This window comes from Physella acuta, unplaced genomic scaffold (genome assembly GCF_028476545.2).
Source record: "Physella acuta isolate Inbredline_101_S28 unplaced genomic scaffold, ASM2847654v3 ptg000285l, whole genome shotgun sequence".
Classification (NCBI taxonomy): Eukaryota; Metazoa; Mollusca; class Gastropoda; family Physidae; genus Physella; species Physella acuta.
Window position 1 is genome coordinate 309,741 of NW_026731804.1, and position 14,982 is coordinate 324,722.

General features: G+C 38.9%; 2 protein-coding genes across 3 annotated transcripts in view; one reads left to right on the forward strand and one right to left on the reverse strand.

Moving 5' to 3' along the window:
• Nucleotides 1–14,982, forward strand: part of LOC131939631 (organic cation transporter protein) — a 71,137-nt gene that overhangs the window by 23,863 nt on the left and 32,292 nt on the right. Inside the window, exon 1 of one of the 2 annotated variants that reach the window (XM_059298061.1) lies at nucleotides 9,901–9,922. The exons of the other annotated variant lie outside the window; for it this stretch is intronic. The gene's annotated coding sequence lies outside the window, so the exon portion shown is untranslated. Of the gene's footprint in view, nucleotides 1–9,900; nucleotides 9,923–14,982 lie in introns of those variants that run through there. 2 annotated transcript variants of the gene reach the window in all.
• Nucleotides 1,712–4,590, reverse strand: LOC131939633 (polypeptide N-acetylgalactosaminyltransferase 10-like). Its single transcript, XM_059298063.1, has 2 exons — nucleotides 4,236–4,590; nucleotides 1,712–3,610 (listed from the first exon to the last, which is right to left on the reverse strand). The coding sequence occupies exons 1-2, from the start codon at nucleotides 4,356–4,358 to the stop codon at nucleotides 1,835–1,837; spliced, it is 1,899 nt and encodes a 632-aa protein (XP_059154046.1). The 5' UTR covers nucleotides 4,359–4,590; the 3' UTR covers nucleotides 1,712–1,834.

Here is a 14,982-nt window from a genome sequence, read left to right on the forward strand (position 1 = left end):
TTACCTACTCACCACGTGATCAGCCCGTTCGAATTGTGGGGCATTTTAAGACTAGCATTTCTAATCGGGTATTTCAGGAATTTAACACGTAAGCAAATGTTCCATGGGCATAGTGCTGACCACAATATCTCTTAATATGCCGAGGTCACAGAAACAAGTGAACTCTACTTCACTAGCTCCAGAGACCGTCAGGTTTGGAAGGGGAACTTTAAACAAATGTTACACATAAACAAATGTTACAAATAAACAAATGTTACACATAAACAAATGTTACACATAAACAAATGTTACACATAATACACATAAACAAATGTTACACATAAACAAATGTTACACATAATACACATAAACAAATGTTACACATAAACAAATGTTACACATAAACAAATGTTACACATAATACACATAAACAAATGTTACACATAAACAAATGTTACACATAAACAAATGTTACACATAAACAAATGTTACACATAAACAAATGTTACACATAAACAAATGTTACACATAAACAAATGTTACACATAAACAAATGTTACACATAAACAAATGTTACACATAAACAAATGTTACACATAAACAAATGTTAGACATAAACAAATGTTAGACATAAACAAATGTTACACATAAACAAATGTTACACATAACCAAATGTTACACATAAACAATTGTTACAATTAAACAAATGTTACACATAAACAAATGTTACACATAAACAATTGTTACACATAAACAAATGTTACACATAAACAAATGTTACACATAAACAAATGTTACACAGAACGATTTCTTCAAATAAACAACTGTTACACCTAAACTACGATGATTCATGTCGACTTTCATCCTACACTAAAAGAAGCTGATATATTGAGTGAAGTGGTGGTGGTGGTGGTGTGTGTGTGTGGGGGGGGGAGGGGTAAGGTACTAAAACACTGTTCCTACAATTGATTGGGTGATGTGGGGAGGGGGGTAGGCAATAAGATACGTATCAAACACTTCACCAATTCTTAATGCGCAGATTAATAAAAGTTAACTGAATCACAAACAAGATTAAATCGATTGGCTACAAGGGTCTGGGGGCGGGGGGATAGGTTATAATTACAAGCGTACTGGCTTATGTAGAGTTACAACTGGTTTTTACAGCTTGTTATAAATTTTATTCAATAAAACAGTTCTTTTATACAATTTATTCAATTATACAGCGGTTAATACAAAATGCACAATTAAATATCTCTTCTGAATAAACATTACTTTCATAGTCGAAAATTGTTTTTACGGAGAAAAACGCGTAATTGTAAAACATCAAAAGGCATGGGAAGAATATTTTACGGGTAACGTAATGTTCGGGTTTTGAATCATGTCATACGATTACATTCGAAACTCAAAGCTATAGTATAGCTCGAAACTCGAAGCTATAGTGTAGTTCGAAACTTGAAGCTATCGTGTAGTTCGAAACTCGAAGCTATAGTGTAGTTCAAAACTTGAAGCTCTAGTGTAGTTCGAAACTTGAAGCTGTACTGTAGGCTACTTATATTACGTGGTTTCTTTTTTTAATAAAGTAAGAGTTGTGAACTTTCTTAAACCTAAACCTATATATTTATTCAAAGGGTGTCATTAAACCTAATAAACCAGTAGGTTTGTTCAAAGGTTTGAAAATACCCAAACACAGTGAGATTTTTTCTGTTTAAACCACGACAGATTTATTTCTTGTGGGGAGTTGTTTAAATAAATAAATAACCAGAAGTGTGTGTGATATAAACATTATGGTGTGTTATAACGATATAACATTATGGTGTGTTATAACCATATAAACATTATGGTGTGTTCATGAACTTCAGCCATACTGGTAGATGACCGACTGATACCTTGACCACATCCGGTCAGCCAAGGTCACGTTGACATTGTCCAGCGTCCAGCCTTGAGTCTGGACAGTGGCGTTACATTCTTTCATCTTGAGCCCCAGGGTGGGCGCATCAAAGTCCAGACACAGCCGGGTGTAAAAGTTGGCAATCCTCCCCGAGTTTCGATCCCACGCAAACAGCTGTGTCGGCCTGTCCTCGAAGTCCAGGCACTCAAACATGTAAACAAAATCAGCGACGGGGTTAGCGAAACATTTCCCGCTCCGGATGTGGTACCTCCAGTCGAAGGTGAAGGATGCAGCAGATGGGCTTAAGCAACTAGTTAATGATAATTGATCCTCATTGGCTTGAATACACAAAGAGCTATTTTTAGCATTTCGGATTTTTCCGTTAGCTACAGAAGGGGGCGTGGTTATGGGGTAATGTAAGAGGATATCCGGCGCCACCTCGTCAAGAAACCATTTAAAAGATTTGCAGTTTAATCTTCTGCGGAGTTCGTGTTGGCTGGTGAGGTTGCCAGGGTCGAGTTGCTTCATTCCCGGTCTGAGGGTCATGACGACCTCTTTGTACTCGTCCATCCAGACCGACGCCAGACGCAGGAAGTTTTTGTTAACTACGTCATCGGCGTACAGGTCCTGGGCGTACGGAAGTGGCCGGAAGAGATGCGCGATGCGCGAGCACGGCGCGTCCACCACACTTCCGCCACACATCCACGACTTGAACGAGATCTCGTACTGCTCCGCGCTCCATATCCGCAGCCCGGGGTCGTATTTCCCTAGCTCCTCCCACCACCTGCGCGTGATGGCGAATGCGCATCCCACCATAGATGGGGTAGGATGGGGCGTGGTCTCATCCATAGGTTTCATTGGCATTCGCTTGTACGCCATGGTCCAGTCGAATCCACTGCGGACTCGGCTGGTCAGTCCGTCCACCATCAGCGTGTCGGCGTTGATGAAGTCCACCATGGGGCAGACGATGGCTCTAGAGTTGAAAACCATCGGCTCTATCAGAGGGGGCAGGTAGTTGTAGTTGACCTCCATATGAGAGTCCAAGAACACAAGGTACTTGCCGGTGGAAGCATCAGCACCGATCATCCTGCTGTGGATTAAACCTTCTCTGCGACCATTTCTCACAATTTTTACTTTCGGGAAATGTTTACTCACGTAGTCATCAAGAGGTTCCTTCAGCTCATCCTCACTGCTCGCGTCATCTACAAGGATGACCTCTCTCAACAACGAATTTGGTGACCTTTTAAAGATGCTATGCAATGTCCGGCGTAAGGTCGATGACCTTTCGTTATAAAACACGGATATAATGCTGACAGAGTTCCGGGGAATGTTTTTGATGAACTTTTGTTTCTTGCACGCGGGCGTCCTGAGGTCACCTATTGACCTCTCCACGGAGATGAGGTCACTGAGCACGACGTTATACCTGTACTTGGAGTTGAGTTCTGCTTCAGTGCCGGTCAACGTTTTGTTAGGGTCGGGATGGACGGCCTCGCCCTGTTCTCCTAGACCCGTCCTGTTGGCGTCTTCTGCCATCAGGGTGTAGTTGTTCCAGTCCACCCACTCAAACTCTGGAAAACATCCGGCCCCCGTGGAATTACCGTCTACGTCATCAGAAGTTGTGTGCTGTTTCGGCGAGCCAAGTCCGATAAGGTTTCTGAAAAGTTGGACAACTCGTCTGGTAAACGTGAGTTCTGTGACGAGTAGCTTCCCATTATGTTTAGATTGTTCAGGCAACTCTTTATCCTGTGAGGGTAAAATTGGTTTCCGAATATTAGTTACGTTTCTTTATCGAGTTGGAAATTTATCACTATTTTAACAACTTTGATTAATTCCAAGTTTTTGAACCGCACATGGTTAAGATTAAGAACCTATACATCTTAAAAAAAAATAAGTTACCATAAAAAAAAGAGTTTAAAATTAATTATCCACCTACATTGAATACCTTTTATAGTAATCAATATTTCTTTTTAAATCTAATGATAGCGAAATAATACAATTTGTTTTGAAAAATTATATAAGTTGTCTTTCAATTATTTGGAACAATACTATGATTTTCTGTCTATCGTTAAGACAGTCTGATCTAATGTCTGCCTACTTAAGACAATTCTGATCACGCGTCTGTCTATTTAAGATAAGTCTGGTCAAATGTATGTCTATCGTTAAGACAAGTCGGATCAAATGTCTATCTATTTAAGACACGTCTGATCAAATGTCTGTCTATCCTTAAGACAGTCTGATCATATGTCTGTCTACAGTTACGACAAGTCTGATCAAATGTCTGTCTATCCTTAAGAGAGTCTGATCCGATGTCTGTCTACAGTTACGACAAGTCTGATCCGATGTCTGTCTAGCTGTAAGCACACCCTACCTGTAGCCTGGGTCCATCCCTGGTGTTGAGCATTAACAGAAACACCGAATTGATGGATACAAGGACCAAACAGAAAAACACAACCCACAGCCTGTGAGGCGGGCGACAGTACAGCGTCCTCATTTCAAATACTCTCCAACCAGTCTGCTTAGAGCACCTTCAACATAACCTCTAACCAGTCTGCTTAGAGCACCAACATAACCTCTAACTAGTATACTGTTGAATGAACATAGTCCCTAACTAGTTTGTTAGAGAGCTATGAACATAGCCTCTAACTAGTTTGCTTAAACCACTATGCACATAGCCTTTAACCAACAATTTTACAGTTGCATGAACATAGCCTCTAGCTACTAAGCTAGTCTACCCACAGTTTCATGCAAATACCCCCCCCCCCCCCCCGAACAAAGATTGTACATACTCTCCAACCAGTCAGCTTAGCGTCTCTCAACAATAAAAACAGATTAAGTCGCAAATCCAAAATGAGTTGAAAAAATCGATGTATTGAATTATAATTGCTTTTTAAAACGATTCGATTGTAGCAGGGGTGAAGGATGGGGGCGAATGTAATTAGCGCATTCACTCATCAAACAGGATTAGGGTTAGGATTAGGGTTACTGAAAAGCTAACAATCAATTTCCAAACCATTTTGAACGGATAACATTTTTTCAAAGGGTTTGTATTTGAAGGACACAGTGTAACGATTTTGATGTGGATTACATACATAACTAAACAACACATGAACAGTTCACTAAAGCACGCGTACATGAACATACACCAAAGTACATGTACATGTACATGTACATGTACATGTACAGGTACAGTACATCTAACTACACGTACACGATTAGTTCACCAAATTACATGTTGTAAATTAACAGTACACCAAAGTACATGTAGATCTATATATATATCTAATATATAAAGCTCAATTCTGTATATAAAAGTAAGTTTGTTTGTTTGTCGTTGACATACTTCTATGGATTTAAGTGTTAGACTATTATCGTGCTCATAGTCTAAATTTATGAATTAAAAAATTACTATTGAAAGTGTTGGGAAATAATTTTCATTTTTCAAACTGATAGTAATAATTGTCGTCATGTTCATTAAACACAATTTTTAAAAAAATAACAAAAATTCTAATTATGTCTGAACATTATTTATATTTAGTCCTTTAGCACTTACTTCCCTTTGATAAATTAGGAAAACACAATTACTTCCCTTTATAAAACATTGCATTTGTGGAAAAGAATTTACTTTTTATTACTTTGTTTTGGTGTTGGGAAAAAAATAATTACATAATTAGCGGGGATTGATCAAGTGCAAATGTTGTAGGTATTTTACGAATAAGTTTGGAGTATTATAATTGCTCATTTGGTTTGGTTTGGCACCTACGTTCGTTTAAGTGAGTGCAAAAAGACTATGAATAAGTTGGGGTACTATAGTCGATTATTAAGCTGAAACAGGCGATTCTGCCCCGGGCTAGACCGTGAGCCCTTTGCGTTTATGTTCGCGTTAGTGTTTTCTTTGTGTTTAGATTGGGTTTGCGTTAGTGGTTGCGTTTTGATTTGGTTCGTTTTTGTTCTTTCTTTTTTCGTTTTCGTTTGTGTTTTTTCTTTGGGTTTGTGTTTGTAATTGTGTTTGTGGTTGGTTTTTGGGTTTGGATTTGGATTTGGTTTGATTTCGTTTGCTTTTTCGTTTGTGTTTTTTCTTTGGGTTTGTGTTTGTGGTTGGTTTTGCGTTTGGATTTGGTTTGTTTTCGTTTGCTTTTTCATTTGTTTTTTTCTTTGTGTTCGTATTGGTGTTTGTGGTTGTGGTTGGGTTTGTTATTAGGTTTTTGTTTTCGTTTGCTTTTTTGTTTGTTTTTTCTTTGTGTTTGTATTGGTGTTTGTGATTGTGGTTGGGTTTGTTGTTAGGTTTTAGTTTTCGTTTGTATTTGTAATTGTGTTAGCGTTATGTTTGCGTTTTGTTGTTTTGGTTGGTTGTGGTTTGGGTGGGCAATGCCGGGTTTATGATGATTACTAAACACACAGGTAATGGTCTTTAACAGAAAGGTTTTTCACAGAAGCCAGAGCAGGGCCTGGCCGGGACGGCTAGTTTAATATATCAAGCTCAATTCTGTATGTTTGTTTATAATAAGTTTGTCGTGGATACTTCCATGGATTTAAGTGTTAGATTATTATAGTTCTTATGGTCTAAATTTATGAGTTAAAAAATTACCACTGAAAGTCTTTTGAAACAATTTTCATTTTATATACTTAGAATAATAATTTTCAATTATGAACATTACATAAAATTTTTAAAAAGTGTATCAACGTTTATAAAATTTCTAAAATTGTGTCTGAAATGTATTGACTACACAGTTACTTCCCTTTAAAAAAATCATTAAATCGGGGGAAGAAAGAATTTACTTTTTATTACTTTGTTTTGGTGTTAAGAAAAAAAAATAATTACATAATTAGCGGGGATTGATTAGGTGCAATGTCGTTGGTATTTTTAATACTGCCTTTTATTTATTCTATACACTGAACATACTGTTCACTAATTATTTTTTAAAATCAATAACATTCAATAAGCCAGGTCCTACAAATCCTATATGTTTATTTCTTTCCATTTACGGATAAGCATGGAGTATTATAATTGTGTTCACTAAATTGAAACAGGCGCGTACGCTGGCGCCCCTGCACGGTTCGATTTGGCTCCCTGGCCTACCATGTGAGCGCTATGATGCATAATTTTGTTTTAAACAGTGCGATAGACTATGGATAAGAAAGGTTACAATAGTCTGTAAGTGAATCAAATCCGGGCGTCCTCCGGCACCCCGACAGGGTGTTATTGGCGCCCCGGGCCTTCCCGTGTACGCTATGGTACCTACGTTCGCGTAAGTGAGTTCAAAAGACTATGAATAAGTTTGGTACTATAGTCGTTTACGAAGTTGAATCAGGCGGTTACGCCGCACGTCTTCATGGTGCGATTTGGCGCCCCGGGCTAGACTGTGGACACTTTGAGTTTATCTTTGCGTTTGTGTTTTCTTTGTGTTTGAGTTTGTTTTGCGTTTGTGGTTGTGTTTGCGTTTGGATTTGGGTTACGGTTTTGTTTTCGTTTGCTTTTTTTCTTTGCGTTTGTGTTTTCTTTGTGTTTGTGTTTGTGATTGTGTTTGCGTTTGTTTTTGTGTTTTCGTTTGTGTTTGTATTTGCGTTTGTGTTATGTTTGCGTTGTTTTTTTTTGGTGTGTTTTGGTTTTGTTTGGTTGTGGTTTGGTTTGTGTTTGCGTTTGGATTTGTTTTCGTTTGCTTTTTTGTTTGCGTTAGTGTTTGTGTTTTCTTTGTGTTTGAGTTTGGGTTTGTCTTTGCGTTTGTTTTTGTGTTTTCGTTTGTTTTTGTTTTGTGTTAGTGTTATGTTTGCGTTTTTTGTGTGTTTTGGTTTGTTGTGGTTAGGGTGGGCAATGCCTGATAAAAGCTGATTACTAAACACACAAGTTATGGTCCTTTACAGATACGTTTTTCAGAGATGCCAGTGCAGGGCCTGGCCGGGACGGCTGGTATATATATATATATATATATATATATATATATATATATATATATATATATATATATATATATATATATATATATATATATATATTATACATCAATATACATGTACAAGAATAGTACACCAAAGTACATATACAAGAACAGTAGATAGTACACCAAAGTACTAGTACACCTATAAAGGTTGCGTGTTGAATTAATTCATAATTCCCTCTAACACCCCCACCAGCCAGCTTGTAGATAGTTCTGTTAGCATAACCCACTTAGCCAAAGTCGTATCCTAACTCTTTGTTCTGCTATCCTAACCCAAGTCAGTGGCGGAACTAGAAAATACGGGCCACCCCGCAAAAAAAAATTCTGGGCCCCCTATATATATATATATATATATATATATATATATATATATATATATATATATATATAAACATTGGATACTCGTTTCTGGCCTAATCAGGTTTTGAGTAAAATGTTTTTTTTCTCAATTTAAACAAAATACAACATGTCGTGTGTGTGAGTGCTTTAGTGTGTTTTGAGTTATTTATTTTTTAAAGTTAGACTCTAGAACTAGTTTTTTTTTCTAGAACTGTTCAATATGTTTGTTGTAATACTGGTTGCCCTTGAGTATTTAGCCGGTCAAAGGAATATAAAACGTGAAGGCTTTGTATGTGTAATGGTTTCTCGTATTATGTTTATTTTTTCTTTCATTTGTATTTATATTATTTGTTTTAAATATATTTCCTTCTTATGCTATCTCATTCTTTAGTATGTATGTTTTTAAAAATAATAATGAAGAGAAGTAATTCCTTTTTAATTTGTTTAGTACAAATATATTAAAAGGAGCTAATGAGCATCCCAATTTAACTATTTAGAAAAGGGAAATAAGTCATGGAAGTGTTTTGAACGTTTGCCTACCTTACACACTTTATCTCAGGCATATATTTTTTTTACGCAACAGCATGTGTTAGCTACTATATAACATCACTACTGTAGTAGATATGTTTGTTATTTACACAAGCTTTTACCGTCAAGTCAAAAATGCAAGAAAGTTATTTTTTTAACTATAAAAAATGTATTATGGTCGGCAATGCTAAAAACCCAACAATTGTCAGCACAAAGTACATATGGCTCTTCACGATTGTACGCGGAACTGTGTCAAAATTAGGTCAACAAAGTTGTTCCAGCCCCGGTCACGTTCTGATGGTGTCAGTAAAAAATATTTGAACTTGGTGGCGTATAAACAGTATCACACTTCCAGGACACACACGGGCCCGGGTAAAACGGAGGACATAATTTTTTTTAGTTTCATTCCCTTTGTTGTCGTCTACTAGAGCATGAGGTTCGATGACGTCATCCTTCAGTTGGGCGAGTTTGGCCCCTACCAAAAGCGGGTTTACTTCCTGGTTTGTCTTGTGGCCATCTTCTGTTTGTTCCAGGTGTTCATGGGCGTCTTCACGCTGGCCATCCCAGAACACAGGTAAGTTCCAGGTTATGATGGGTGGCCATCCCAGAACACAGGTAAGTTCCAGGTCATGATGTGTAGCCATTCCAGAACACATGTAAGTTCCAGGTTATGATAGGTGGCCATTCCAGAACACATGTAAGTTCCAGGTCATGATGGGTGTCCATTCCAGAACACATGTAAGTTCCAGGTCATGATGGGTGTCCATCCCAGAACACAGGTAAGTTCCAGGTCATGATGGGCGTCTTTACACTGGCCATTCCAGAACACAGGTAAGTTCCAGGTTATGATAGGTGGCCATTCCAGAACACAGGTAAGTTCCAGGTCATGATGGGCGTCTTAACACTGGCCATCCCAGAACACAGGTAAGTTCCAGGTGTTCATGGGCGTCTTCACACTGGCCATCCCAGAACACATGTAAGTTCCAGGTCATGATGGGTGTCCATTCCAGAACACATGTAAGTTCCAGGTCATGATGGGTGTCCATCCCAGAACACAGGTAAGTTCCAGGTCATGATGGGCGTCTTTACACTGGCCATTCCAGAACACAGGTAAGTTCCAGGTTATGATAGGTGGCCATTCCAGAACACAGGTAAGTTCCAGGTCATGATGGGCGTCTTAACACTGGCCATCCCAGAACACAGGTAAGTTCCAGGTGTTCATGGGCGTCTTCACACTGGCCATCCCAGAACACAGGTGGGCTCTCTCGTTTTGTTTCACATTTCCTTGGACCGATGTATACAAACACCAGCACAGCTCATGCGCTGCGCGCAGGTGGCGGTAGCACGGCCTTTGTGTATGCGTCGCATTGGTGTGGATATTTTTGCAGCGCATCCTACTTGTAGTTAATTAGGCAGTTTATTTCTTGCACGAGCATCATATGAATAACGTAAATATAATATAAATATATATATTAATTGAAATAATGTATATATATATATATATATATATATATATATATATATATATATATATATATATATATATATATATATATATATATATATGTACATGGAAACATTCAAAATTGGATAACATGAAACTCAATTAAAGCAAGATATTCTCCTGTACGTATGTCTCGCACAAACGGTATTCTGACCCCCTACCAACTGTTATATTTCTGTTATATTTCTATATTCCGATTCCATCGGGAGTGCCATCCTAACCTTCACTGTTATATAAGGATGTACGAAAGGTTTAGCGGAGCTCACACCATCCCTGTTATACTGGGTAAAATTATTTTTTTACCGTGATGCCAGGCTAAATTAAAAAAAAAACACATAACAAAACAATAACAACAACCGAAAGTAGAATTCAAAATTTGGTTCCCCCACCCTCAGGTGTGCGATCCCTGGTCTGGAGAACGACACGTACGAAAGTCAAGGTGAGTGGCACGTGACTCTAGTGAACCAATCAATTCCTTGGCTGAGTGAGCAGAACAGGTTCTCCCAGTGTCAACTCTACAAGACCGGCTCAAGCAATGTGACGTCACGGTGTGACAGATGGGTCTACAGTAGGGAGACGTTTAGGTCTACTTTTGTTACGGAGGTGAGGCTTTAGGTCTACTTTTGTCGTCAGACGTTTAGGTCTACTTTTGTTACGGAGGTGAGGCTTTAGGTCTACTTTTGTTACGGAGGTGAGGCTTTAGGTCTACTTTTGTTACGGAGGTGAGGCTTTATGTCTACTTTTGTCGTCAGACGTTTAGGTCTACTTTTGTTACGGAGGTGAGGCTTTAGGTCTACTTTTGTTACGGAGGTGAGGCTTTAGGTCGACTTTTGTTACGGATGTGAGGCTTTAGGTCTACTTTTGTTACGGAGGTGAGGCTTTAGGTCGACTTTTGTTACGGAGGTGAGGCTTTAGGTCTACTTTTGTTACGGAGGTGAGGCTTTAGGTCTACTTTTGTTACGGAGGTGAGGCTTTAGGTCTACTTTTGTTGTCAGACGTTTAGGTCTACTTTTGTTACGGAGGTGAGGCTTTAGGTCGACTTTTGTTACGGATGTGAGGCTTTAGGTCGACTTTTGTTACGGAGGTGAGGCTTTAGGTCTACTTTTGTTACGGAGGTGAGGCTTTAGGTCTACTTTTGTTACGGAGGTGAGGCTTTAGGTCTACTTTTGTTACGGAGGTGAGGCTTTAGGTCTACTTTTGTTGTCAGACGTTTAGGTCTACTTTTGTTACGGAGGTGAGGCTTTAGGTCGACTTTTGTTACGGAGGTGAGGCTTTAGGTCGACTTTTGTTACGGAGGTGAGGCTTTAGGTCTACTTTTGTTGTCAGACGTTTTGGTCTACTTTTGTTACGGAGGTGAGGCTTTAGGTCGACTTTTGTTACGGATGTGAGGCTTTAGGTCTACTTTTGTTACGGAGGTGAGGCTTTAGGTCTACTTTTGTTACGGAGGTGAGGCTTTAGGTCTACTTTTGTTACGGAGGTGAGGCTTTAGGTCTACTTTTGTTACGGAGGTGAGGCTTTAGGTCTACTTTTGTTACGGAGGTGAGGCTTTAGGTCTACTTTTGTTACGGAGGTGAGGCTTTCTACTTTTGTTACGGAGGTGAGGCTTTAGGTCTACTTTTGTTGTCAGACGTTTAGGTCGACTTTTGTTACGGAGGTGAGGCTTTAGGTCTACTTTTGTTACGGAGGTGAGGCTTTAGGTCCACTTTTGTTGTCAGACGTTTAGGTCTACTTTTGTTACGGAGGTGAGGCTTTAGGTCTACTTTTGTTACGGAGGTGAGGCTTTAGGTCTACTTTTGTTACGGAGGTGAGGCTTTAGGTCTACTTTTGTTACGGAGGTGAGGCTTTAGGTCTACTTTTGTTACGGAGGTGAGGCTTTAGGTCTACTTTTGTTACGGAGGTGAGGCTTTAGGTCTACTTTTGTTACGGAGGTGAGGCTTTAGGTCTACTATTGTCGTCAGACGTTTAGGTCTACTTTTGTCGTCAGACGTTTAGGTCTACTTTTGTTACGGATGTGAGGCTTTAGGTCTACTTTTGTTACGGAGGTGAGGCTTTAGGTCTACTTTTGTTACGGAGGTGAGGCTTTAGGTCTACTTTTGTTACGGAGGTGAGGCTTTAGGTCTACTTTTGTTACGGAGGTGAGGCTTTAGGTCTACTTTTGTTACGGAGGTGAGGCTTTAGGTCTACTTTTGTTACGGAGTTGAGGCTTTCTACTTTTGTTACGGAGGTGAGGCTTTAGGTCTACTTTTGTTGTCAGACGTTTAGGTCGACTTTTGTTACGGAGGTGAGGCTTTAGGTCTACTTTTGTTACGGAGGTGAGGCTTTAGGTCCACTTTTGTTGTCAGACGTTTAGGTCTACTTTTGTTACGGAGGTGAGGCTTTAGGTCTACTTTTGTTACGGAGGTGAGGCTTTAGGTCTACTTTTGTTACGGAGGTGAGGCTTTAGGTCTACTTTTGTTACGGAGGTGAGGCTTTAGGTCTACTTTTGTTACGGAGGTGAGGCTTTAGGTCTACTTTTGTTACGGAGGTGAGGCTTTAGGTCTACTTTTGTTACGGAGGTGAGGCTTTAGGTCTACTTTTGTCGTCAGACGTTTAGGTCTACTTTTGTCGTCAGACGTTTAGGTCTACTTTTGTTACGGAGGTGAGGCTTTAGGTCTACTTTTGTCGTCAGACGTTTAGGTCTACTTTTGTTACGGATGTGAGGCTTTAGGTCTACTTTTGTTACGGAGGTGAGGCTTAAGGTCTACTTTTGTTACGGAGGTGAGGCTTGAGGTCTACTTTTGTTACAGAGGTGAAGTGTTTAGTGTTCTGTGTAGACTGTTGATCAAATCAATAAAATTGTATAATCTAAACATTTTTACATGTTTATTATTCAGTTCAACATTCTGCCATACAGATGCTCCAGGCGAAAAATGTCGAATTGATTTTTTTCACTTTTAAGCACGTTTAGTTTAAGATATCAGCTTATTTTTTCTGAAGGAATATAAGGTTCGGTTATTTAAATTTTGATCACGTTTGTCATCGAGGTGTGTAGACGAACTTGGTGTGTGACAGCATCAGTCTAAGAACCTACGCCAACATGCTGTACATGAGTGGCTCTATGGGTGGGGCCCTGGTGCTGGGATCTCTTGCTGACATGTAGGTTGTGGTTTATGTCATGTAGGTTGTGGGCTTAGATAATGTAGGGTGTGGTCTATGTCATGTAGGTTGTGGTCTGTGTCATGTAGGTTGTGGTCTATGTAATGTAGGTTGTGGTCTATGTCATGTAGGTTGTGGTCTATGTCATGTAGGTTGTGGTCTATGTCATGTAGGTTGTGGTCTATGTCATGTAGGTTGTGGTCTATGTAATGTAGGTTGTGGTCTATGTCATGTAGGTTGTGGTCTATGTAATGTAGGTGTGGTCTATGTCATGTAGGTTGTGGTCTATGTCATGTAGGTTGTAGTCTATGTAATGTAGGTTGTGGTCTATGTAATGTAGGTGTGGTCTATGTCATGTAGGTTGTGGTCTATGTCATGTAGGTTGTGGTCTATGTAATGTAGGTTGTGGTCTATGTAATGTAGATGTGGTCTATGTCATGTAGGTTGTGGTCTATGTCATGTAAGTAGTATATTAGGTCCCTTTTGGAGCGAAGGCGCAGGCGCTGGGTGAGGTGGAGCAGGAGCAGGAGCAGGAGCAGGAACTAAGGCTATATAGTAAAATACTCCCCCAGCCTGGTACAATGACATATAGCAAAATACTCCCACCACCAGGCGCAGCCTGGGTGAGCCTGGTACAACGAGATATAGTAAAATACTCCCTGGGGGAGCAGGAGGTACACCGACATATAGTAAAATACTCACCCAACTGGGTGAGGGTGGGTGAGCAGGCGGCGCAGCCTGGTACAATGAGATATAGTAAAATACTCACCCACCTGGGTGAAGATGGGTGAGGGTGGGTGAGCAGGCTGGTACAATGAGATATAGTAAAATACTCACCCACCCTAGGGTGGGTGAGCAGGAGGGGGAGTAGGTCAGTAGGTCACCACCGGTGACCTTGTGACGTAATTAGTAACATTATGACGTAATCATTGACCTAGTTACGTAATTTTAATGCGTTTTTTAATTAGTTTTAATGAGTTTTTAAAATTTTAATTAATTTTTTGACCTAGTTACGTAATTTTAATGTATTTTTTAATTAGTTTTAATGAGTTTTTAAATTTTTAATTAATTTTTATTATCGAGTTACGTAATTTAATTTCTTTGATTGTATTTTTATTTTGTTTAATTTGTTTGTTTACTTGTTGTTTAATTTAATTACTTTGTTTATATTGTGTAATTTTTATTAACGAGTTACGTAATTTGAATATTTGTTTACTTTTTAATTATTTTTATTGACGAGTTACGTAATTTGATTATTTGTTTACTTTTTAATTATTTTTATTTTGTTTATTTTTAATTTAATTTTATTTTATAATTAGTTAAATTATTATTAACTAGTTACGTAATTTGATTTTAATTACTTTTGTTTATTTATTTATTTGATATATTTCTTTTCTTTGTTGTTTAATGTTGTTTATTTATTTGAATGTATGTATGTTTTAAATAAAAGACTAACACTAGCATGTACTAGAACAGTCTTTGTATAGGGACCATTCTCCAACACAACGAACGTTACAAAAATAGAACATCCATTAAAGATAACGATCAGCCACAGCTGTTACGTATCGACCCGCCCGCGAAGTTTTCTCACCGCTGCCCGTTTTAATGGGAATGTATTGATCGCAGCCGCTGGCCCATCACACCTAATTAAATTTTTGTTATGCTTCACCGAGTTT

Coding starts and splice junctions, on each gene's coding strand:
- LOC131939633 (XM_059298063.1), bottom strand. CDS start 4,358: ATGAGGACGCTGTACTGTCGCCCGCCTCACAGGCTGTGGGTTGTGTTT. Junction 3,611..4,235: donor GGGATGGACCCAGGCTACAG/GTAGGGTGTGCT, acceptor TTACCCTCACAG/GATAAAGAGTTGCCTGAACA.